The 26,341-nt window shown below is 50.4% G+C and overlaps 1 protein-coding gene across 6 annotated transcripts in view; it reads left to right on the top strand.

Moving 5' to 3' along the window:
* Csmd2 (CUB and Sushi multiple domains 2) overlaps window positions 1–26,341 on the top strand; it is a 542,274-nt gene that overhangs the window by 301,523 nt on the left and 214,410 nt on the right. For 5 of the 6 annotated variants that reach the window (XM_078025879.1, XM_078025878.1, XM_078025877.1 and 2 more), the window contains exons 11-13: window positions 2,197–2,300; window positions 3,050–3,162; window positions 19,329–19,511. The exons of the other annotated variant lie outside the window; for it this stretch is intronic. In XM_078025879.1, the coding sequence (XP_077882005.1) occupies window positions 2,197–2,300; window positions 3,050–3,162; window positions 19,329–19,511 (400 nt within the window). The remainder of the gene's footprint in view (window positions 1–2,196; window positions 2,301–3,049; window positions 3,163–19,328; window positions 19,512–26,341) is intronic. 6 annotated transcript variants of the gene reach the window in all.

The raw sequence follows: 26,341 nt of genomic DNA, 5'->3' as shown, positions 1-26,341 counted from the left end.
GTGGGCTGGGGGGGCAGTCAGGGATTCCAGCCCAAGCAGAGGATTCCATGATGAAGCCACTAGCCAACAAAGAACATTCTAGTTGGGAAACTTAAAAGGGCCAAGGAACCTCCCACCCACTAATGATAGTTAAATTCCCTCCCATCTTTACTAACATCGCCTCCTCTGCTGGACCATCACTACTGCCCAGCAATTGCTGGTTTCCAACATCCCTCATTGCTGCTGCTCCTAAAGAAGAAAGCTCATGTCAGGCCTGGCTTACAACTCTCCATAACTGTCTTTAGGACACAGCCCCAAATCCTTAGCGTGGAAGACAGCTTTCATAATCTGGCTCCTCTTCACTACCCTTAGGTTGCCACCCGCTGCTTCCCTCTCCGTTAAACAACTCCAGGTTCATTACAAGTCTCTAAAGAGCCATATTGCTCCACGTCTCTGCAGCCCCCTCTGCCTGGATTGCTTTCCCCTCCATTTGTTGGACTCCTCTGGCTCACCGCCGAAACTCAGCCTGGGCTTCATTCCCTCCAGAGAGCTCCTTGACCTGTCCCCTAGTCAATGAGATTGCTCCCTCCCCTGGGACTACCTGTAGACCTGCTCACATACTTAGGTCTCTTCTTAGCCAGAGATTTTCCTCTCTGTGCCCCACATCTATGCCGACGGCACCAGGTTCATCAATGGGTGCAAGATCAGATTGCTTCTGAGATGCCTGAAGCATCCAGGGGTGAGGCTCTGCTGGCATCCTGGCAGGATGAGGGTGCTGGGCTGTTGGGTTTGGACAGAGGAAACCTGCAGAAGGCCTCAGTCACAAGAAGGAAAAAAAGATCCACAGGGATTGTGTAGTCCTTGGGTTGTAGAGTAGAAAGCCAAGCCACCTTGTCCTCCCCGTTGGAGGAGGGAAGGTCATTGTCAATTGAAGCCAGTTAGAAATGGACAAAAAGAGACCTGGATTGAACATTAGAAGTGAGTGACTCTGTGCATCTCGTCTTCATGAATGGGCCAGAAATCTGCACATCAGCCCAGATACCCCCGCCCCAGCCCAGCCCCGAAGCCCTGAATGTCCTTAGGCCCTGACCTCTTCTCCACCCACCGCTCTCCATTGCTCACCTGCGCTGACCCCAAAGCCCAGAACCCTCTTCACCACTCGCCTCACTTCTGCCCAGCAGCCAACCTGAGGATGTCACCTCCCTCCAGAGCAAAGCCACTTTTTTCAGGGGACAGGTATAAGACCTTTGGGACCCAGCTCCAGGCACGCTTCTTGCTTTCCGGACCTTCTGGAGTCACCTCCTTGCACTGAAGCCTCAGCTGCATGGTCCCTGGAGCCAGGCAGCTGGCAGCTGTGCCTGTTGGTAGAGATGTCATTACTCCAAACAGATCATTCCAGAATGTTCCATCTCTGCCACAGCACAGGCCCTGGGAACTCCTTCTCACAGTGTCCCCTCCCTCTGCCAGCCACACACTTTGGTCTGACAGTCTGTAGCCTTCAGAGTTCCCTCAGATGCCGCCTTTCAAGTGGCCTCCTCTCCCGCCCCAGGGGCAGGTTCCTCTCTGCTCCCCAGTCCCCACCGTAGCCCCCTGTCACCTATACTGAGCTTCTCAGTCTACTTCTTGGACCCCTTTGTCTTAGGCAGGGACAGTGTCTTGCTCACTGTGAAAGCCCCGCCCCCTGGCCTGGCATATGGCTGGTAAATATTTGTGGAAGACAGGACTGAGAGAAGTTACGAGGCAGGAATCTTGTCAAAATCCCCTTCTGAGAACATTTATTTATTCAACAAACAAAAAGGATGGAGAAAAGCAGGCAGAGAAAGACTAGCGGAGGCGTCTCCAGGCCCCTGGGGGCAAGGGAACCGAGATTCCACATGTGGCTTAAAATATTGCCACTGAGCCCCCAGGGATTTCTATGCAGTAGAGCGTGAAGACAGAGTCCAATCCCATCTCAGCCGGCCAGATGTGCCTGGTGCTGCTCAGACAGCCCTGGAATGAGGCAGCTGTGCCATGAACTTCTTCAGACACAGGAGGCCCCAGAGGACATGTGGCCTAGAGAGAAATAGTTCACACTCCTAAGGGTGGCCACAGAAATGGTCCGTATGCCTACAGTGACTGTGGACATCAGGACCCATTGAGGAAAGCTCCTGCTGTCCTCCAGGTTGTGGGAGACTCCCCCGCTGCCCCTGCTTCTGCTAACCCTCTGCTCCCCCCTAGGTGATCAAGCTGGCCTTCGAGGAGTTTGATTTGGAGAGGGGCTACGACACCCTGACTGTCGGGGACGGTGGGCAGGATGGGGACCAGAAGACAGTTCTCTACATGTAAGTGAAGTGCCGTGTGTGATCCAGAGGCTGGGACGGCACTGGGACCTTGGCTGAGGGTGGGGCTTACCGAGTCCTCCCTGGCTCCCACACCTCGCTGCAGCAGGGACCGTGTCACGCGACCCTGTGGTTGCTTCACAGGAATCCTCTGCCTGTCTCTACTCCTGCCAAGCGGGGAGGAGCACTGGGCCAAGTCCTCACTGTGAATTCACAGGGGAAGTGCCCAGAGTCTCTTCGAGGGCAGGGCGAGTCTGGGGTTCCCGCATGGTTGCCTGCTTCTATGCAGACCCCGCGTGCGTCTGCTGCCCAGCAGGGTTTACTCCAGAGCTGGCCCACCATGGCAGAGCGACCTCCCACGGAGCCAGGGGAAGCATGTTCACAACTATCCGACTCCTGAGATTGGAGGTTCCAGAGAATGGAGATCAGATAGACGTAGTGACCCCGTTTCCTGAGTGGAGGAAGGCCCCTGTGGTGTGGTGTAGTCAAGGGAGAGGACAGTAGCAGGCTGTCCTATGATTCCACTATGTTGGGCCTTTGATCTTGGGGCCAATGAGTTCTCCTCTGCCACCACTTGTAGACCCACCTGAGAGCTGGGGAATGCTGCCCTTTGGTGCATGTGGCCCAGCTTCAGAAGCAACGGGCCTCAGGACGGGCCTAGCCCCCTGATCTCCAGATGTTGTCAGTTGGGGAGTCATCTTACTCGGGTGCCATGGTGGGGCGCACCTCTCTGAATCTCTCTCTCCTGACAGCCTGACAGGTACATCGGTCCCAGATCTCATCGTCAGCACCAATCATCAAATGTGGCTCCTCTTTCAGACCGATGGCAGTGGCAGCTCCCTGGGATTCAAGGCTTCATATGAAGGTAACTGTCCTTGGAGAGCCCAATAAACTTCACTGCAGATGCCAGAGACTTGGGGTCTGGATTTACAGTCACAAACCCCGGGTTCAGATCCCAGTTCCGCCCTGTGCAGCTTCGTCAGGCACATTATTCAGCCTCTCTGAAATCCAGCCTCCTTTATTTGGGGGCTTCCCACATTTTTTTTTTCATTTTAGTTATAGATGAACACAGTATCTTTTATATTTTATTTATTTATCTTTATGTGATGCAGGTTACAAACCCAGGACCTCACACATGCTAGGCAAGTGCTCTACAGCTGAGCCCCAGCCCTAGCTCGTTCCCACATTCTTTTGAGGACTGTCTGAGATAATTCATTTAAAATGTTGAGCCCAAGTGCCAGATTCACATAAAAATCCCATGCCCAATTTATACCTGGCTCATGTGGACTTTTTTAAAGGCCTCATAAACTATCTGAGCCTCTCTTATTTTTAAAATCTTTACATGGGGACATTATCTTCCCAAGCCACCCGATTTGGATATCATGGTGCTGAGTGAGTGACTCTAGCATAGGGCTAAGGATAGACATCACCATTGTTGGTAGCCTGAGGAGGATGCAGGCAAGGGTCTTCATCCAAACAAACTTCATACAAACTCTGGGGCCCAAGGGCTATCCCACCATTGCCCCTCCATGAGCTTCCAAACCTCCTGTTGGCCAATGTCTGCTAATGCCCATCCCCCCAAAAAAGGGAGAAGACATTTCACCAGTAGTTGTTAAGCCCCTGTTAGGTACCAGCCACTAGACCATCCCTAGGGCAACAGATGTGCCAGATGTAGGCTTGGCCTTGAGTCCTCTGCTGTAGCAGTGACACTGAGGAAACAAATGAATGTAAAAGCAAGATGGTGGCCCAGACAGCCAGTGGGAGCACAGGGTAGGGATCAGCCACCCTTCACCAAGGAAGTGAGCCCTAAGTCCTCAAAACAACTTTGTGTTTGCTAAAGAGACAGAAGGAAGGGAACAGGGGCAAGGAGGCATGGCTTAGTGTGTCTTACACACCTGCTCCTCCAAAGGTTCTTCCTGTACCAGGGGCTGTATTGTTCCCAAGCTGGGTACACAGGAGGTGCTGGGGCTTCCCCAACCAAACCAGGGAGCTTAGAGCAACAAATGTATTCTAGCATGATCTGGAGGCTGGAGGTTGGCTCCAGGTGCCAGCAGAGCGTGCTTCCTCTGGGCTCTGGGGAGTGTCCCTCCTTGCCTCTTACTGACTTTGGCTGGTGGCTGACAGTCCTTGGCATCCCTTGGGTTACAGCCGTATCTCTCCAATCTCTGCCTTTTTTATCACATTTTTAGGTGTCTTTCCTCCACTTCTTATAATGATACTAGCATATTGGATGAAGGGCCACCCTACTCCACCATGATCTTGTCTTAACTTGATTTTATCCAAAAGACTATTCTCAAATAAGATCCTACCGACAGGGACCAGATCTTAGAACTTTAACATCACTTTTTGGGAGATAAAAATCAACTGGTAAGAGGCTAGCCCATATTTCCTATGCTAACACTGTCATCCCACTGTGTCCCCCAGGGGAAGATGATGGCTGCAATGTTCCAAGAATAGGGAGCCACGTGTCTAGGTGAAGCAGAGCAGCAGGCAGAGGACACAATGGGTCACAAAGTGCAAATCCTGGTTCTGTCCCTTTCCACTCTGTGGCAGGTCCTGGAATGTTTCTGGACTGTTTTCTCATCTGTAAAATGGAGATAACAATACAATCTAGGTCACAGGGATATATGCAGAGTTTGTTAGATCAAAACTATGAAAATTAAAATGTGGGAAACTGCAAAGCAACGACTATATAGATAGTTAAATGAATGAGCTGTTCAGATATATCGTTATACACAAGGAGATGTGTGGCCATGGAAAGTGATTTCCCCCAGTGAGAAGAGCTTGATGCAGGTCCAGTATTTTGAAAATGGGAGCAGATTGGATGCAAAGTTTCTAAGTCTCCCCACCCCCCATTTCTGCAATTCCATGGATGCTCATCAGCGCATGCTCATCAGTGCATGCTCCCAAATGTGGGAGAGATAACCCTGTGACATCTACATACCCTTGATCTGCCCAATGGTTTAAATAAAACACAAATAGTTCGAGCTTAAAAGAGATGATAGTATCAGTTGCTTGAGATTGCAAAAAGGTCTGGGTTTCAAGCCACATGCAATGCCACATGCCTGTCATTTCAGCTATTCAGGAGGCTGAGGCAGGAGGATCACAATTTCAAGGCCAGCCTTAGCAACTTAGCAGAGAGACCCTATCTAAAATAAAATTTGCACAGTTAAGGATGTAGCTAAATCAGTAGAATACGATGAAGTAGGAGCAATATTTAAAAATTAGCTGCTAGAGCTTTTCCCGAGGAGTTAGTTGTTCTTTATTCTTCCCTGATCAGGAATCAAAGAGTTGAGCTTAGCTGTGGAGACGTCAGCGTGGGATGGCTAAGGAGAGGATTTAAGCCGAAGAAAAAAGGGACATTGCTTGAGAGCTACCATGTGCTGGATGCTTTATGTTCATCTCTTCAGGGTTCTCAGTCAATGTCATATGGCAGAACCTTGGGGCAGCCCCAGGGACCACCCAGATGGAGTAGGAGATGCCGGGGGAGGGCCTGTCTCTGTTTTCTCTCCCTTCTTCTCTTTCTCTCCCTGTGAGCCTTCTTTAAAGAGAACATTCATTCTACACATGGTTTGAAAAGCAATGCTTCATCTCCAGCCTTGCTGACAGCTCTCCCAGGGCTGCTATTATGTAGATGAGGCATCTGAGACTCAGACAGGTGCAGTAACCCACCTGAGGTCACACAGGAGTCTGGCAAGTGGCAGAGCTGGGAATCCAGCACATATCTCAACCTCAAAGCCCATGTTTTTATCCCCTATTCTGAGAGCCTCCCAAAGTTACAAAACTTAATTCCTTAGACAAATCTTCATAGAAGCCAAAACTTTGCCCCAATCAAATGCCCCATGTATCATGAGCTGGGGTTTCATTTCACTAGAGGCTGGAATTTTTGTTCATTAGTTCATTTGTCCACTTCACTCGGCCGGTATTGATTAAACACGTGTCACGTGACCAATACTATGCTGGGTGCTGCGTTAACAGTGAGTCCCAGACATAGTCTAAAAAGGTACATGGTGTGAATGCTGGCCGCAGACGAGGCATTAGCAAGACTTCTTGGACCCATGACAAATGAGGAAGGATAGCCTGGGGGTTTAGAGGCCTGACTCAGCCTTATGGTGTGTCAGGTCCTGGGAACAGAGACACAAGGTTCAGGGAGGATCAAACACACTCTGGAAATGGATCAATCTGGTGAATCCCAGCAGGGTCCCAGCTGGGTGACCCAGAGAAAGCCACATGGTGTCTCTGAGCCTCAGTTTTCCCATTCATAAAATAGAGATAATCATGCCAGCCTAGGAGTGGTCTGAGGTCACAGAGAGCTCCTGGCACACTGCCTGTCCCCAAGATGGCACCTTCTTCTTGAAAGCCACCAAAGTTCCTCTCCATCCAAACCTTCCAGGCTCCTTGTCCTCCAGGCCAGGCCTGGATCTGCACCCAGGTGGCCCACGATGGCTCCGGCAGGCCCTGGTCTCAGATCACTGCCTCGCACTGGCAGTCCCCACCGGCTGGCTGGCTGGAAAATGAGCTGGCTTACGGTGGCGAGTGCAAGGTGTGGGGACAGATGTGGCAGGAAGCCAGATCATGGAAGCCCTCTAGTCTTCATAAAGCATTTGCACTTTGTCCAGTGGGGAGAACCTGGGAAGGGCAAATCCCCTTTCCCTTCTTAACCCCTCCACCCTGGATTTTGACCTGAGGGGGGAAGCCCATCCGTCACACACCTTCATGGTGAGGAGAACCTTCTGCTGTCCAAGGTGGTGGGTGAGTCCTTCCACCTCTCATTCCTCTGCCACCCCTGGCCGGTCCTCCATGCTTGCTGCCTGGCTTCCTACTACCCCTTCTCTGCCTTCAGTCCTCTCATTCTGGCACCTTCTGCAGTCCACCCATCTACTCCCAAGCTTCCACCTCCACCTGCACCCGCTTGACCTGCACATCCGTTCCCCACCCGCATGTCTGTCTACCCTTGCACGAGTCTATGCACATCTAACATCAGCCCATCTGCACTCGTCCACCAGGGCTGCCAGCACAAAATGCCACCCTGGGTGGTTTAAATGATAGCCATTATATTTCCTCGCAGTTCTGCAGGCTAGAAGGCTAAGATCACGGTTCCGGCCACTTTGGTTTCTGGTGAGGGCTTTCTTCCAGCTCTCAGATGGCCACCTCCTCCCCGCGTCCTCACACAGCCTTTCCTGGGAAAAGCACATGAGTTCCTGGTGTTCTTCTTGTAAAAACATAAATCCTATCAAATCAGAGCCCTGCCCTTATGACCTCATCCAACCCCAATTACTTCCGTAGAGGCCCCATCTCCAAATACGAAGCTCGCCATCTCCCACCCCCACTCCCACGACCTCGGCACATGTGCCCCACCCTGCACCCCATCACCAAGCCACGTCTCACCTGCTTTCTTCTCCCTCCCCCATTCCTAGCCCCTCTCCCAGATTCATCAGCTCCCCTGTAGGAGATCATCCCACACTCCCGTTAGTCGCTTTGGTTAAGCTTGTCCCTTGTCACCTTTCACTTTGATAATGGCACAGCCCTCCTACTTAGCAGCCCCTCCCGACCCATCTGCCACTTGGCACACAGTGATCTTCCCGGAATCGAAGTCTGGCACAGTTCTTTGCCACTTAAAAGAAAGAAACATGAGACTTTAATGACAATTTCTCATTGACTTCAGGGTGAAGCACAAAAACTTTTCATGTGGCATCCCAAGTTCTCTGCAATCATAATTCCAAACCAATTTCAAATTCCAGCTCCTCAGATTTCATTCAAAGCAAAGATCACAGTTGATTAATCTCTCCAGTCCTACAGGGCCAGGCCGGGGCCTGGCACAGAACATGTGCTCAGAGAAGCTTTGCAGAGTTAAATTGCAATGACGTTTTATAAGGGTACAATCAGCAGCCTCCTCCCACCCTCGAAGCCTCCCTTCAGTCCCCTTTATCACTTCTGGGTGCTCAGGTGCCAAGAGTGCATGCATTCCCTACATCCCCATAGGCTTGGGAATTGGATAAACCCAATTTACAATCACGCTCTCCCATGGAGCCCCACGGGCCAGTCCCTCCTCATCCACAAGCCAGAGTTTCCTGGGCTGTCAACTGGTAAACCCACTCGGGTCTCCTGAGGGCTCTGTTCTGAAGCACCAAGCACGACGCTTGGCACATAGGAAATGCTGGGTTGTAGGCTCGATCCCTTCCCCAGGCCTGCAGCTCTTTTGACTGACACCATTGCCCAAAGCTTCAGTATTACTTCTTCCCCCATCCTGGCCCTTCATTTATCCCAGGTTCTAGGGAATTCCATTGAACCTGATTGACATCTGGATGGAAGGGTAGCCAGGACGCAGATGTCCCGTGGGGTGATGTGAGGTATTTGAGAGCAGGGACCTCCTACCTCTATCACTTCTGCCCCCCTCCCCAGGCATAGCTGGGCCCATCATCATCAATGCCCCCTTCTCCCCAATTCAAGCAAAGAAATGAGATGTTGGGCTGGGCAGGGGCCTCCGCAGCATCACATCTCTCCCCCCATTGAAAGCATGAGCCCCAGTGGGAAAACTGGGGCACTGACTTCCCAGAAATTCTTCCAGCTCCACTTGTCACAATCCTAGGTCAGGGTGGAGGAGGAGACTCAGGATCTATCAATATCTGAACATTCTGAGCCCAGACACTCAGTCTCCCTCTGGGGGCGGCCAGCTGTGAGCAATGCATTCATAGTTGCAATTGCTTTGCTTCCCAGTAGAACAAGAAATATTTAAGGAGCAGGCAATTAGCACTTACCAGAAACATTATAAAATTACACACAACTTGCTAACAAGTTTTCACATCAATCTGGAAGTCTCCTGGCTTCCTGGCTGAAGCCTGGAATCTGGCAGCCGGAGGCTGAGTCTGGGAGGCTGGTCAGGAGGAGGCAGGAACAGGGACCCTGCCCCTGTAGCAGGGAAGAGCAAGGCAGTAGAGATAATGCAGAAAGGGACTCAGATTAGAAACCAGATCATCCATCTGTTGATTCAACATTTTTTTAAGGCCTGGGGGAGGAGGTGTTGCAGACATTGTCCAGGACACGGAGGGTCTGAGGACAAGACCAGCTCTGCCTTCACCTAATGCATGGTCTGTTTTCACCAGCATGGAGAAAGTTCTAGAAGGGGAACTAGAGAGGCGTGCCTAACCTCGCTCATGGGCATCAGGGAAGTCTCGCTGGAGGAGATGATGTCAGACACTGAGACTTACACCTGAAGAATAAAAAGGAGGTTTTCAGACATCCCAGAGAAAAGGGACATGTTGGCTCAGACAGCTGACATGTGGATAGCATGGAGTTTAAAATCTCCACAGGAATAAATTTTGAGAGCAAGTAGTTGGAGAGAGCCAAGATTGCCTTCTGCCACAGTGCCCCTGCCCCTTCTCTAGAACATACCTCTGACTTGGGTGCAAGTGAGCCTCCTCAGAGAGGTAGAGATGGAGGCCATTCTGGGAGGAGGCCCAGGGCAACAGAACAGCACCACGGACTCCACTCCCTTTCGGCCACTGCCCCTCCTCCTGTCAGATGTCAAGGACATGGCCATTTTCAGCCTTTCCTCTGTTTCAGGGCTCCTCTATTTTTTTGTCTGGTCCCTATAAGTCAGGAGGCCAGAATGTTCCAGCTCCAGCCAAGAATGACACCTGGCATGTTCCTAAGACACTCACTGAGTTTGCAAGATACCTTTAAGCATTTTCCAGTCAGTGGGAACAAAGGTTCAGCTCGAGAGCAGCAGCAGCTGCCTCCTCAGAGGATCCAGTCTGTTCTGGCCCCTGGGGGCTGGGCTGGAGAGCAGCAGAGGAGGCTGCAGCCTCACAGTTTGGCAGGAGGTCATTTGTCAGGGAGATATACGCTAAATGTATGGGCTTTTAACTATGGGAAGCTCTGGTTTGGAGCTAAAGCAGACAGCTTGGAGGCAATGTCCTTCATGTCCCTATTTACCACTGTTTCCCAATCTCCTTCAGCCAGGGAGAGACGTAAGACAGAGTTGTGGAGGAAGAAGATGGGAAGGAAAGAACGTCACCCATTTCATCCATCCACACCTCTGTCCCATTTTCGAGAATCATGTGCAGAGAGATGTATGGCTTTTCACCTCCTGGTTCCTTTAGAAAATCAGGGTGAGATGAGACGACAAAGAAATGCAAGAGATCCATGCATGTCCAGGGTGTGGTCCTGATACCAATTTGTCCTGGTCAATTGCTCAGATGTTGTGCTAATTGAACTTTGGGTTCTGAGCACTTAGTATGCATAAAGTACTGGGCTTGGTTCTGGAGGTGGACCCCTGGCTTTGAGGAGCAAAGGCCCCACCCACTGGTCACTCATTCAGCCCGGCCCTTCTCAGTCTCCGCAGAGTATCTCCCTGGCCTCGTCCCTCTTCACCATCCCTTGAACTTCCTGCCACAGTGAATTTGACTTCTCCAGACCCCACACTCTCATTTTCCATTTCCCTTTCCTGTTTCTTGCCCTCCATCCTTTCCCCCTCACCCTCCCTCTGGCACTAACTGGGTGTCCCCTCTGTGCCCTGCAGTCCACCAGAAGCTGGGAGACAGACATTTCAGAAACACAGTCTGGGTTCTCGAGAAATTTCACCTTGAACAGTGAGAAATGCGTGTCCAAAAGGTCAGCACCGTGGCTCTGGCAGAAGCCTCCTAGGGGACCAGAGCAGGACAGGAAGACCCCTGAGGCTGCCTGCGAGATTCCAGGGAGGACCTGGGTCGGATGCACTTGCACTGACACCAAAAGATGATTCTTTACCTGACAGATGAGCACAGGGTGTTCTTTTCAGGAAGAGCAGATAGCAGGTGCCCAGTTTTAGCCCTGAGCAAGCCCATGGGGCTCTGTCAACCAGGGTGACAATAATAACGATGAGGAAACGCCCTCTAGTTACTGGCTGTGCATGGTGTGCTGGACATTTTGGCAAATCTTCTCATACAAATAAGCTCACTCCATGCTCACAATGACCCTGGAAGGTGGTGTTACTATCGCCATTTCCATTATAGAGATGGCAAAACTAAGGCTTAGAGAGGATAAGTAATGTCCCCAGGACTATTATTTCATGTTGGATCCTGGACTTTGTGACTGCAGGGTCCTCACACATCACCATTGCCCAATTTCACCTCCCTCCAGATCACTGAATTTCAGGTCGTGGTCTCAAGACCCAGGATGGTTGAAAATGAGACTGGGGGCGGAGCAAGGTTTGCTCAGGAGTTAGGGTTTTAAACTGTGGGTTTTAAGAAACCATGAGAAGATCAATGAGGAGGGAACAATGCAATCGTACTTTTGTTTCTGAGTGATCTTGTGCTGCTCTGTTAAGTGTGGATAAGAGAGGAGGGGTGGGGTTCCACCAGGTTGCTGCTGTCACCCAGGTGGGCAGTTGTGGGCTGTGTCCAGGCAGAGGAAGAGATGGAGCGCAGAGGGTGCCTGGATGTGAAGGGAGGAGGAGCCAAGGTGAGGGAGGGGAGGGGAGAATGGAATCTGGGCAGACAGCACCCAGAAAGCCTCACCTCTGCTCCCAGCCAGAGGCCAGAGCTTCTACTATCCTCCAGGCTGTGTGGTCAGTTTCTGCACCTCGTCCTTCCCTCATCATCACAGTGGAATCCTGTCCACACCCACCTGACCCTGAGTCCTCCAGGCACAGGAACCTGGAGAACAGACAGCTCTCTATCTTGGTGCTTCGTGTGCCATTTGGCAGTTCCCATACAATCAATGTTCACCGGACGGACTCACGCATTCAACAGAACAGTCTCTGTGTTCCAGGCAACGTGCTGGGTACAGCGTGATCCAGAGCACGTGATCGATGCCTACACTCCTAGGGCTTTCCTTGAGAGCATGGGGAGATAAGAAGCAAGGAGCCCCCCTGGGAGTGGAGGGTCCAGGGTAGAGGGTCATCGTGTCTTGGCTGCCCACCGAGATGGTAATGCAAGGAAGGCAGATGTTTGCCCTTTATTTCCCACTGCGGTAGCCCCAACATCTGGAACAGTAACCAGTAAATACTTGTTGAATGAGGAGAGGACTAGTTGGTTACAAGGGGGCAATAAGAGCTATGAAGGGAAAGAATGGGGTGCCGAGAGAAAAGAAAATGGGTAGTTATCTCAGATGCACGGTCAAGAAGCAAATCAGAGGTGACAGTTTCAGTAAGGTCTGCTGGTGTGAAGAGTTGGCCACACCAGGGGAGGAGAGGAAGCTCCAGCCGAGGGGACTGTGACGACACGAAGGGACACATGAAGTCCCACTGTCTGGAGAGACCGCTGAGGCAGCCCTGGCTTGGACTCCCGTCTCCCCCCATCGCCGGAGCACATCAGACAGCAGTGGATTTATAGAGACACGGTGCAGTTCCTCCTGTTCAGACGTTGCCATAAAGGAAGGATTCCAATTTAGTATTAGAAATTGAAAAACTGGGAGAAGACTGCGAGGTTGATCATAGATGATAGGGTAAAATAGCCGAGGAGAAAGCAAATCTACTACGCCTTGTCCTGGTGGAATCCTAGAAGTCCTGGTCTCATGCTTCCCTGCTTGCTTTTGGTACCAAAAGCAGAGAGAGAGAGAGAAAGGGATGGAGGGAGGGATGGAGGGAGGGGGAGAGAGAGAGAGAGAGAGAGAGAAACAGTACTTATAAACTAGAACTATATTAAACCAGAAAGCAGGAAATTGCATGAGTGATTTTTTTTTCCAAGCCAAAGTTCCACTTAGCTATTTATAATTCTGGGTCCTGACATCAGCTTAGTTAGCACCTGGCCAGGAGAGCCAAGGCCTAGGGTCCTTCAGGCAGAGCAGCGGAACTCAGGGGGTCCTCTGCAGGAGGGCAGGGACTTGGTTCCTGTGTTCCCACAGGGGTTGGTGTTGGCCTCAGAGGGAAGACAGGCCAGGACAATGGAGTGGGAGGGACAGGAGCCAAGCCCCAGCCACCTCCACCTTCCTGAAGGACCTCCCCAGCTCTCACCCCCACTGCTCTTCCCCTCCCTCCCTACAGGTCCAGGTCCTCTACTGAACACACCCTCCTGGACCCAGACCTCTGGGATTTCCCTCCAGGTCATCGTTACAGGGTAGCCCTCTCTGGCCAGCAGTCGTTCCCCACCCCCAGTAAACTTTGTCTCTGGGAGGTGACCCATGAACTCCCTCTCCACCGCCCTTCCACCTGTGTGACCCTCTCCTTGGACTGTTGCTGCCTCAGCTCAGCATCTCCTCCATCATCCCAGCTGCCCCCGGTCTCGTCCTCTCCACTCCAAGTCTTGACCTCACCTTGTCCCCCGGGTCTGGACCTTCTCGCTTCCTTTCTCTTTCCATTCTGGCGGCCGCTGGAGCTCGTCATCAGCCCCTCTGAAGCCCAAGCTCACAGTCCTGCTCTGGGGCCTTGTGTCCCCTGGCCCTTTCGCTTGTCCCTCCCCCTCCCCCTTCCTCATGCTTTCCATGAGTGATGAGTGACATTCCTCCTTGGCCTCCTGCTCTGATCACTTCCTTCTTCAGCCTCAGGTCCTCGTCTGTGACTCAGCAATGCGCTCACAGTGGCCTCAAGTCTGTGTGAGCCCAGTCACTGCAGGCTCCTTGGGACAAGGACAAGGGGTAGAGCCCTACGAGCTGATGCTTATACAAGAGAGCCATCCCCCACCCCTGGTGGGCACCACAGGTGCATGGCCGACCACCCGGCCTCGGTTTCCTCTTTTCTGAGTGTTGGCTTCAGCCATTCTTGTGAACATCAAGTCCTTGCCCCCCTGACTGCTACCCCACCTTTACCCAAGGCCCAGCCTCCTGCCCCACTTAGCATAGAGCCTGTGTCACACAGGATTTCCTTCAACCTGCCACCCTGCACGAAAACCCATTGCCACCACCGCTTCCTTGCTCGTTCCTGTCAGCAGGGAAGGAGAGTCCCTCCTGGTCTCGGGGCCACCCTCCAGCATGCCCAGGGTCCCCTGCCTCCTGCTTTCCCTGGGGTCTCCTGCCACCATTTCCCATCTGTCCCCCTTATCTTCAACTAACCATTCCACTTCAATCCCCTCCCTCCCCCTGGCTCCCTCCCTCTCTGCCCACCCCTTCCTCTCCCCCTCCCTCTCCCCCTCCCTCTCCCTCCTCCTCTCCCCCTCCCCCTCCCTCTCCCTCTTCCTCTCCCCCTCCCCCTCCCTCTCCCTCCTCCTCTCCCCCCCTCCCTCTCCCTCCTCCTCTCCCCCTCCCCCTCCCTCCCCCTCCCCCTCCCTCTCCCTCCTCCTCTCCCTCTCCCTCCTCCTCCTCCTCTCCCCCTCCCCCTCCCTCTCCCTCCTCCTCTCCCCCTCCCCCTCCCTCTCCCTCCTCCTCTCCCCCTCCCCCTCCCTCTCCCTCTTCTCTCCTCCTCTCCCTCTCCCTCCTCCCTCCTCCCTTGTTCTTCTCTAGCATTGAAGTCTAGTCAAGTTCCTCCCATCTTAAAAATATTTGTAACCACCCCCCAAGGACATAACCCTCTTACGCTGCTACCCTCTTTTCCTTCTTTGTCAAGAAATTCTTCCTTTGAAGGTCTTCTCTCCCCGTTTCATCCTCCTCTTCTCCTACCTGGCCTTGTCCCGTTGTGACCCTTGGTCCACTCCTCCCAGCACCAACAGTGACCCCCTCCTGCTGACCTACTTTCTGGACCTCCCTAAAGTTCCCTGCAGCCTGGGCCTGTCCATCTCCTACTCAGAGACCTCCTTCTCTGAGCTTCGTGACCCCTCCCCCAGGACTGGGCCTCCCATGCTGCTGTTCCCTGCAGCCTGGGCACCTCTGTTCTGTCCTAGGCACCTCTCTCCACCCTCCATGGGTGGGCTTATCCTTCTCATGGCTACTCTCCCAGCAGAATCTCAAAGTCTATCTTTCTAGACCAGACTTCTTTGTGTGTGTGTGTTTATGTGTATGAAATACCTTTTATTTATTTTTTATGTTCTATTTCTTCTTTTTAGTTACACAAGACAGTAGAATGTATTTTGTCATATCATACATACATGGAGCGTAATTTCCCATTGTTGTCACATGATGTGGAGTTACACTGGTCATGTCTTCATATATGAACATAAGAAAGTTATGTCTGATTCATTCTACTATCCTTATCATTCCTAACCCACCTTGTTTCCCCCCATTCTCCCCTGTCCAATTCAGTGAACCTTCACTCCTCCCCTGGCCCCCACCTATTGTGAGTCAGGATCCTCATATCAGAGAGAACATTCGGCCTTTGGTTTTCTGGGATTGGCTTATTTCACTTAGCATGATAGCCTCCAGTTCCATCCATTTACCAGCAAATGCCATAATTTCATTCTTCTTTATGGCTGAGTAATATTCCATTGTGTGTGTGTGTGTATATATATATATATATCACATTTTCTTTATCCATTCATCTATTAAAGGGTGCCTAGGTTGGTCCTGTAGCTTAGCTATTGTGAACTGAGCTGCTATAGATATTGATGTGGCCGCATCTAGACCAGACTTCGCCCCTCAACTTAAGACCCATGTAGCTACTTTCTACTAGATAATTCCAATTGGAGATTCCACCTGTACCACACAACTCAGCATGCTTCCGCACTCACACCAGCAGCTCATCCTGCATTCTCACCTTAGTGCCAGTACAGCCCAGTGCCCTGGCCAGGCCCTCAGCCCAGCACACTCCTGCTCCTCCTTGGTCCCTATCCTCACCCTCAGTATGGCCTACGGCTGTGTCCTGCCTTAAACGTCCCAAATCTCCCTGCCTCTCTCCAGATCCTCTGCCCATGCCCAGCCTAGGATGCATCAACACATCTGCCAGACTACCATGAGCCTCCCAGTAGCATGAAGCCTCTTCAAAGGCTGGGCTTGCATCTGCCTTGGTCTCTGCTGCACCCCCAGCGTCCAGCACAGTGGCTTAGACGAAGCAGAAAGTCTGATGTTTGTGGAGTGATTGAATGTTCTCTCTTCCTCTCCCCACTGCCCCAGACAGCGATCAGAGTGACCTTTTTCACATACAAAATAACAAATGCTAAATAGAATGAAATCCCTTATTGATGCACACTGCCTACCATGTGAAATCCAGTCTCCTTAGCAGATAGCGGGGGCCAGGGGGGCATTCATGAGCTGGCCCTGCCCACGGGTGCCTTTGCTAGCTCACCTCTCATCACCCTGCTGAAAGCACTTGAACTTACAGTGGCACAGAATTAGGGGCCCTGGAGCATGCACCATTCCTAGTTCTTTGGCCTCAGATAATTACATGATGCCTCTGCATCTCAGTTTCCTCATCTTTAAAATGGGAAAATAGTGCCCAGCCCTCAGGGTAACTGTAAGGCTAAAGTAAGTCAATGTACGTAAAGTCTTCACAGCAGCTGCTGACAAACAATCAGTTCTGGAGTTACTCGCTGTATAACTAAAAGTTAGTTCTGATCCTAACTCTTAGGTGGCTGCGCTCACTGCTATACTGCAGTCTTACAGTCTGACCTCTGGGATTTGGCCTGGGCTCCTCCTTTCACCTGAAGGGCCCTTCCCCCTTCTCACCTGCTATTCCTGTCACCTTTTTGGCCCTTCATAGCCTCAGGCCTCAGCTCAGACGTGGCCTCCTCCAAGTCCCTAACCCATGGCTGGGACTCGGGTCAGGTGAGGCACCCACCTTGGGCACAAAAATTAAGGGCGAGGGGAAAAAAGCTCAGTAACTAAGATTAATAATAATAATAATAATATATTTTAAAATCAAGATCAATGCAAAATATTTGTGATGAAACTTTAAATAAAGACCGTCTCCAACAGACAGAGGCAGGTCTAGGATAAAGGTGAGTAAGCCAAGCGCAAGGTCAGATTCAGTCCTTGTTTCTTCATTGGGTGGGTTGGATTTATGTGTATTTGTTGTGATTTCCTAAGGAAAAATTCAATTGCTTTGAGACTTAGTGTCTTGATTACTGACTCCTTGGGACCCCTAAAGCTTTGTGAGCCTCACTCCCTGAACCTTCTTTTCAGCCTGGCCCTTCAAATTGGAGTCAGCTGCTTCTCCTGGATGCTCCCATAGCATCCAGGGTCTTAAATCCCCATCTCCTTGTCCGTTCACGCATTGGTGATGGATCTCCAGGGCTGGACACAAGGGCTGGCACACAGTAGGTCCTTATAGTACACCCATGATTGTATTAATGGGAAGAGAAATTAGGTGCATGTGTCTGTGCCCAGACAGTGGTGGAGGGGGCTGGGCAGACTCCTTCCTCCTGCTATGGATGCCTGTCCTCTTGTCCCCATCACAGTCTCAGACTAGCTACAGAGCATAGGGACAGGGACACATGTACCCTGAGTGTGTTATCTACAGTATGCTGGGGGCTCACTAGGAAACCTTAAATCTGGATCCCACACCCCACCCCCCATTAGCAGCACCCAGCTCTGTCTTCAGATGCCATGGAACTTTCACCAGATCTCAAAGGCCTATGGGTACAGTCCTGGCATCCCTGGAGCTTAAATTCCAGGGAGCATGTTTAGAGACATCTGGAAGAAGGATGGCCCCGCAGCTTGCCTCTCCAGGTCAACTTGTAACAGGTGTCCCTACTTCATATCCTCCCTATGCCAGGAGCTCTGGGACCTGGAACAAAGGGGCCACCTTCCCTGGGCTTCCTTCAGCAAATCCCCTCCCCCGTCCCTGAGCCTGCACAAAGCTAACTTCAGATCAGGGCTCAGATAGGACTTCAGCAGAGGTGTGGAAAGTGGGGCCAAGAGAGGCCAGATGAGGGGTGGGTGGGCCGGCTGGGACTTGAGATTCCTTGGGCCTGGCACATGGTCATGCAGACCCCCTTCTCTAGGACCCTTGATGTTTGACTTAGCTCACACATGCGTGATGCACACACACACACCCACACACACATGCTCACAGAGTCCCATAGAATGCTTTGTTCTGATCCTCTCAGCCCAGGGCTGGAGGTCCTGGTGTTTGATGTAACACGAATGTGACAGTCAAGAGCCTGCCCATCTATGGCAGAGTCCGGGACTAGCAGGAGCAACCCTGATCGGCCCACAGAAACCTCACAGCTATGGCAAGAAAGCTTTAACAGAATCATCTTGTCAGGATCACACACAGTGATTCCCACAACTGGCTTCTGATGGCTCAAATGATGTCTACAGAAAAGACAGGGTCCTTTGGGCCTGAGAACCCTGGGAAGGTGTCTGAACCACTCCCTTAGTGGCTCCAGGTGCCTCTCTCCCAAATCTCAGAACTCCTGTGGTCTCGCCTCACCACCTGGCACCCCTGTCTTTGCTGTAGGCCGCCTTCCCCCCGACCCCGCAGCAGAGCTCTTTCCCCTCCCTCTCACAGCCCTAAGCACAGCACCGGTGGAGATGGGGTGACTCTGGAGAAACTCCAGGGGTGTGGCAGGGATGGACTCCAGGGGTGTGGCAGGGACGGTCTCCTGCAGGAGCACTTGGCTGGGTCCTAGCCGACTCTTGGGTAGTGACCTGTCACGTCCACAGCGTCCAGGCCCCCAGGACTGTCTCCAAGAGCCTCCACCAAACAGGCTGACTCACCACTGCTGGCTCAAGTGAACTTGAAAAGTTGACTTAACGAGTCATTGGCTTCATTTTACCTGCTGCCCTCTCAAATTGAATTAAAAAAAAATCTTCATGAAAGCGCTTCTGTCTAGGAAGGCTGCCAATACTGAGTCTCGCTTAGTCTCCATTTTGAGACAGTGGCAAGGAGCAGGTGTCCACTGCCTCCTCATCCATGCTGGTTCTACTGCCCAGAAGTGGACTGTGCTTAAGATCCATTTAGCCACATCTGTCATCAGATGCAGGGTCAAGTTCAACTAGGAAGTCTCCAAAATTTGGGACCCCTGGGATGCATAACCCACAAACAATCATGTCGGTCCACCTTTCCTAAATAAAAATCTGCAGGTCTGGAGTACTTCAGATGGAGCCAGGGTCGCAGGCATGTGCTAGCTAGACGGCCAGCTGGATGCTGTGATCAGACATGAAGCTCGTCCCCTGTAAGAACGCTAAATGTCTACTTGTGTGACTCCGAGCACTGACTCTTGGCAGGAGGGCAGCGGAACATGAAATGTCCAGGAGAGCTATAAAGTCACCTTTTGTCTGTTTTCTCGTCTTCCTGTCTTTCAGAGATCGAGCAGGGCAGTTGCGGTGACCCTGGCATACCTGCCTACGGCCGGAGGGAAGGCTCTCGGTTCCGCCACGGCGACACACTCAAGTTTGAGTGCCAGCCTGCCTTTGAGCTGGTGGGGCAGAAGGCAATCACGTGTCAAAAGAATAACCAGTGGTCGGCTAAGAAGCCAGGCTGCGTGTGTAAGTGAGCCGGAGGCAGCCGCTGCAGGGTCCCCACAGAGAGGCAGGGCCCGTTTCCTAGCTGGTCCCGGGGCCCATTCTTGGCCACATTGCACTGTGTGCCCGCAGCACCATTTTGGTTGGTTTCTTCTGATCCTTACAACATTGCTGGCTGGCTCCTCATGTCTGGCAGTACTGTAGACAGCAGCATTGACAGCGATTGCTCTTGACCTTGGAGGGCCTTCTTCACCGTCGTCTTACCCTCCCTGGTGATCCTTAAGAGCAAGGCAGAGACCCTCGGGCATGGCCCACAAGGCTTAGATCCAGACATTTCTTCCTCACCCTTGTTACCACGTCTGACACCACTCAATCAGCTGGGGCTAGAGGGACTGGCACCTCTACCAGCCTCCGGGGGCTGCAGGAAAAAAACAACCTGGCATGAAATATACCCTATAGTCGCTGCCTCTTATATGGAATTTAGGTTCAGATGAGGGCTCTGGCTGTCTTTGGGTTGTTGATCTTTGGGAGAAGGAATGGAGTAAACAACGAAGGGCCCTCTACCTGCCTTCCACTCCGACGGGCTGGCGATACTTTGCGGCGCAAATGATATCAGAAGTCTCATCCCCAGTGGGACCCCAAGTGTGAGGGGCTCTGGGTAGCAAGGCAAGGCAGACATGGTCTCTGTCAGAAATTCCAGGGTTCCAGCTTCTCTGGGTTGTCACCTCTTCTTCTCCCAACCCTGGCCCTCTGACCTCTTCCAGCTCTTTCAATGTGCTTCTTTCAGGGAAAGGCAAAGAGCCTGCCCCTCTGATCCTTCTCCCACCCTAGTGGGCCACTCAGGACCTCAGAGTCCTGCATATCAGACAATGATAGCCCCTTGGTGCTGGGGAGGAAGAGACTGGGAGACTGTCAGGGTCTCCGATGATGAGGGTTTGGGGCGTGTGAGTTGACAAATTGGGTCGTAGCATAGTGATTATACTTTACAAACAAAAAAGTAATAATTCTATCTGACAAAGCACTGTCTATGACTTGTGAGTTTATCTGTATAAGACTTCTTCAGAGGTTTATAGAGTTTAAACCACTTTCAGATATACATCAAACAAATCATCCTTACTGAAAAAAAAATTAGATTACAAGGTCATCTGCCCACTTCTGCTCTCCATTGTGGCTGTAAAATAATGTTCACCAGCTCCTTAGCTTCCTGGGGAGCCATGGGGACAAGAGGAACATTGCAGAGACCAAGCCCAGGGCAGGAATGAGCAGAACAGGGCTCTGCAGACACTGGCTGGCAACAGGGCTAGAGAAGGCAAAGTTACAGCCTATGGGAGCCCCAAATACTATGGGGCTTAATTTCTGAGATCCATCTAGATAAAGCCAGGCGGCAGAACTGGAAGACGGCCAAGTGTCTGGGACTGAGAACTGGTAGGATGGAAGTGGGAAGAAGAGTCAGCCAGGTCCTCCGGACCAGAACAAAACTCCCTGGCCCCACAGGCAGAGAGATGCAGGTAGTACCCAGAATGCCCCTGGAGTCTTCCAAGAATTTACTTGACCCTCCGCCTCTTAGGAGTAGTTTCAGAACAGTTTTCTTAAACCTTCGCTAAGGGCAGAAAACCTTGTAGCGTAGCTCATCTGGCCCTTCCTTTCCAGGAGCAGGGTTGGCAGCTTCCAGCCGGCTGGGCACGGCTTGCAAGCAGCTGAGAAGAAAAGAGGGCAGAGCTGTCCCCGCAAGTATGGATTGGTGCCCTCTGTGTTTCAAGCAAGGATGAGGGACCTGAGCTTGCTGATAAGAATTGCAAAACAGGCACTTGGATGTGGGCATGGGGGCTGACATTTCTTCTGCTAGACAGTTCTGGGATAGAGGAGGATGACATCCCTGGGTATTCTGTCCTCAGCTACTCAGAGTCCCAGGGATGCTGGCTTCAGTGGAAGAGGCCAGGGAGAGCCAAGTGTCCCCATGACTCTGCACCTTTGTCACATCTGCAGCTCCTGGACACGAGGCACCGCCATCTGTCTGTTGTCTGCTCAGTACCCAGCCTCTGAGCTGACGCTTCCTGAGGTCCTGGGCTTCGCCTCATAAGCTCGCCATCTAATTGGTAGTGAGGGACAGTGATAAGGAAGGCCTGGCATACTGAGATAACTTTGGATTCCAAATCTGGAGCCCTGATTCTTGGTCCTAGCTCAGCTTCTGGACTATAGCCAGGGTGTCTCGTCTTGGATTTTGGTTTCCTGATCTACTCAGCAGGGCAGCGCTTCATTCTGGCTCCAGAAGCTCTAAGCCTCTAGGATCATATCCCTAGGGAAAGATAACTACAACATTTCCACAATGAATTCTTGGAAACTACTCCATAAAGTGGATCATTACAGAGCAGGCCATACTTTGATGGAGGGAAAGTTCTGTTCCTTGTTCTAGGTCAAATATAAAGTGTGTAGTCAACAGCAAAGGAGCAACATCTATAAATGCCTATAAAATATAAAAGAATAAGGTTACTTTCTATGCATTGTTGAGTGTTTGAAATGCACACAGGAAAATACCTTCAGCAAAAGTCAGCATAAATGTCCTGAATTTTACCGCTCATTAGTGACAATAAATATTAATACAATACTTAGCGAACAGCACTGCTGTTTCCTTCTCAGGAGTTAGAAGGGGACTGGGAAAACTATTTTAATAGCTCAGATTTCTTTGAACAATTGTCCAAAGAAGTGCAAAGCAGGGCATTTGTTCTTCTCTTGAAACATTCTCTTCAAAACAGCTCTTACCAGGGAATCGCCCTGCCGAGACTGCACAAATAACACTCTTCCTTCATGTTCCCCAACATTTTCTGTGGCAGCCAGAGACTTCAGAATCATTCTGTGGGCTTTGAGCTGCCCTCACAGTAGTAGATCCTCAATAGACAGTCTTTTTCCACCTTGGTTTTCAGGAGGATGATATATCTCACAGCGAAAAAGCATTTTGAAAGAAAAGATGGAGCTGACTTCTTTCCTCTTGTCCTCTTCAGTTAATGCATGTCTCCAGGGACCACTGCTCAAAATCTACCTGAAGTAGTACCACTTTCCATCCATTCAGGGATATTTATTGTCTACCCTGTGCCACAGGCCCAGTGTTAGATTCTGAGCTGTTCAGCCTCTCCCTAGGAATTGTGCTCCAACTAGCTGTCCTGGGGAGAGAGCTTTGGCCAGGTTGCACACATTCTTTCCCTTCTAGAAGCTCTGCCTATTTCTACCCATCCTGACTGAAAGATGGAGGGCCATTCCACCACAAGAGCTACAACAGTAAGGAAGATACAAATAACTCTGAGGGTGGTTTACACAGTCCAGGATGCTTTGTTGACAGGCTAGCAGAGCACTTCACACATCATAAGGAAGCCCGGAAACCAATTATCAGTCCATTAGCAGCCACTTTCAAAAGAAGTTTCAAAACAGCCTTCACCCAGAGATGAGCCAGGACAGCACAAAAGCTCACTTTCCTTCGCCATTTTGCAAAGCGCTGTAAGAAGGTGTGAATCCTAATTGCTCAGGTCTTCCTGTATATGGCATATGTGTGAAATAAGAAGCCAGGGCCTCCTGGGGTGTGCACAGTTTAAGTTACAGATCAGCAGCCAAATCTGGAGAGGTCAGAGAAGGAAAATTGGGTCTCTTGAGCGCTCAGAGAAAATGTCACAGGGGACAGAGGACTTGAACCAGGCTTTGAAGAGTTGGGAGGTAAGAGAGTGTTCTGTGTAGGGAGGCTATAGGAAATGGCCCCTCCTGGCATTCTCTTGTCCTTTTGCCCTGAATTCCTCCCTACCCCCACTGCACATCCATATGCACACATGCCCTACCACCCTGACCCACTGCAGAAAGGAATGGATTGTGTCATAGGGTCCTTAGGAAGCTGGTCCCTCCCATGGACCATTACTCAAGTGTAGGATTAATCAATCTCAGCACTATTGATATTGCAGCTCAGTATAATAATTTGAAGATAATCGTCTGTATGGGACAGCTTTGGGCATCAAAGGATACTTTAGCAATATCCTATCCTCTACCCACCAAATGACGGTAGCACCCACCCCATGTACCAGTAGTGAGAATCAAAAGCACCTCTAGGCATTGCTAAATATTCCCTGGTAGAAAACCCATCCCAGATTAAAAACCACTGGATCAGGGAAACTTTGTCCCATCTAAAATGAAGACCTATGTGGATTTACATTTTAAGTGAGACTGTGATTAAAGTCTATAGCATTATGACAGTGAGAAAGTAGGGGGCAGGAGAGGATGCTGGTGATTATTAAATGCCTTATTTCATTGGGGCACTATCTTGCCCACAATTTAGCAGATTATATGTTCTCTTAGCTTATAGATAGATGAAAACAACATTCAAGAAGATAAGGCCACTATTTCAAAGGCTGTGCAACCACTAAATGATGGTCTAAAATTTGGACGATTAATTGACAGAGCAGTAGCCATGTGAACCTCGATTCCCACTCCAAGTCCTGCCAAGGCTCATCTGCAGAAGCAAGAACAAAGAAGCCTTAGGACAAAATTACTGGGCCAGGGACCTGAAGCACACTGAGCTACCCCCAAGAAGTAAAAGAGGTTGTCAGGAGTTAAACAGATCCATGAAGAATGGATCCATGGTCCTTATTAGAACTAGCCCAGCACCGTACACCACCATGCCATGTACTTGTGATGAAATCTTTTCCAAATCTTCACTCTTTCTCATCCCTTCTCCCCATCCACTATCTATTCCCCTACCAGGCACAAATTCAGCAACCTTCTTAGGTTAGGGCTGTTCTTGATCAAATTCTCACCTGGAGGGCGTGGGAATGACCCTCTCAGGCTGAGGGGGCGCTTGGTTAGTGCTGTGTCTAGTGTGATGTGTTGTGACTCTCTATCAAGAAGAACCTACAGGTTCACTGCTGTGATGCACACCTATAATCTCAGCAATTCACGAGGCTGAGGCAGGAGGATTGCAAGTTCCAGGCCAGCCTGGGCAACTTAGTGAAAACCTGTCTCAAAATAAAAAATAAAGAGGACTGAGGATATAGCTCGGTGGTAAAGCACCCCTGAGTTCTATCCCCAATACCTCAGGTGGAAAAAAAAAAAAAAAGTATCTTCAACTCAAGAGCCAATATTCCATACAGGCTGTTGGTACGTTCCGGTATTTTAAAAGCTTAAATGAATTTAATGATTTGAATGAAGAAAGTACTCTTAATCTCCCTCCCATAAATTAAAAAAACAGGTTCAAATTTGTCCGTTGCTTTTTTTTTTCTTACACATCTGCACATCTTTCACATTGTTCCAATCAAAGCAATCATACCATTTTGCATTGTTTCCAAGTCCGTATGTGGCGTCTGTCTTACCATGTGGCTCTGTGTCTTCCACAGTTCTCCTTCTAAAGATCAATGGAATATTCTCTAGTGAATGGACCATGACTTATTCAACTGATCACGTTCAATTATTTTACATAAGGCTATAATGAACATCCTCCTGCCCGTGGCTTTTTCTCCTCCTCTTAAATTATTTCTTTGGGATGAATTACCAGAAATACAGTTATCAGGCCAGAGTATGAATGTTTTTTTTAAACTCTGATGCACACAGTTATATTATTCTCCCAAAATGTTGTCAATAACAAAAGCTGTAAGATTGAGATTCCTGTAGCCTTCGGCCTTGCTATCAACAAACAGCATAGCTCTCTTTTATGTACATCTACTTTCACTTTCTAGAGATAACAGCTTAGTGGTTTTCTTCCTATAGGTCACGTAGATGGCTTATAACCTTTATCTGCTTCACTAAACCTCAAGTATCTGTGTGGCCTTTTAAAACTTGCTAATTTAATACATATGAGTTGAATCTGTCCCTATGGCACACCCACCCCTTGGCAAATGCTATAAAGTGCCCAGTGTTGTAAGTGTTACAAGTGCTGGGAATCCAGACTGGAATGCCTGAGCTCCCGGAGCCCTCCCCTTGCAGGGACAGACAAGAAAGGAAATGGTTCCTTGAGCGTTAAAATTTGTTTTCTTCAATGAGAAGTCCTGATGCCATAGATATGTTTAAGTTTGGTTTGTTTTGATTTGGTTTGGTTTGGTCCGGTTCAGTTGGGTTGCAGTTCTAGAGTTCAAACCCAGGTCTTACACTTGAATTTATGATCCTCCTACCTCAGCCTCCCAAGTCACTGGGATTACAGGCATGTGCCACCATGCCTAGCTCGTGGGCCCATTCTTTTATTTAACACATATTTATTGAGCATGCCTCTGGCAATGCTCAATAAATATGTGTTAAATGAACAGGCTGCCGTGGCCCCTCTTCTCCTAGGGCACCATCTCTGTTAGAATGGTTGACCAGAAAATGGGAAGACAGTGTTGGGGCCTGTTGGTAAAGGACACATCCAAGTTGCAGTAGTGGGTTCTAAGAGAAGCTGAGAGGTGTGGGCCTGTGCAAGGGAGGGAGAGGTGTTCCATGGATGCATTGACACACACACACACACACACACACACACACACACACACACACACGTGTATACACACACATGCACTACTAGCTGGGTAATTGGGATTGCAGGGGATCCTAGAGGGTAGGTGCTGCCTAGGGAATGTGAGTAAGGAAGGCCAGTGGGGTCCATGGATAAGAGTGTGGGAAAGAGGCTGTCACCCCATCCATTGTGCAGAGCATGCCCCTGTTAGGACACGAAGTATGGAAAACATGTCAGGAGAGGTTCCAGAATTTCTATCCCAGGACACTGGATGGGGACTTCAGTCCTGGCCTATCCACAGCCACATGGGGTCCAGCCTTGTCTAACAGAGACATGATGCCTTTGCCATGGGCAGTGCCATGTGGGGACTGTGGCACACTAAGGTCTTGGTACTTTCCAATCC

The sequence above is a fragment of the Ictidomys tridecemlineatus genome, chromosome 11 (genome assembly GCF_052094955.1).
Source record: "Ictidomys tridecemlineatus isolate mIctTri1 chromosome 11, mIctTri1.hap1, whole genome shotgun sequence".
NCBI classification, from domain to species: domain Eukaryota; kingdom Metazoa; phylum Chordata; class Mammalia; order Rodentia; family Sciuridae; genus Ictidomys; species Ictidomys tridecemlineatus.
This window is presented reverse-complemented; position numbering and strand designations above follow the sequence as displayed.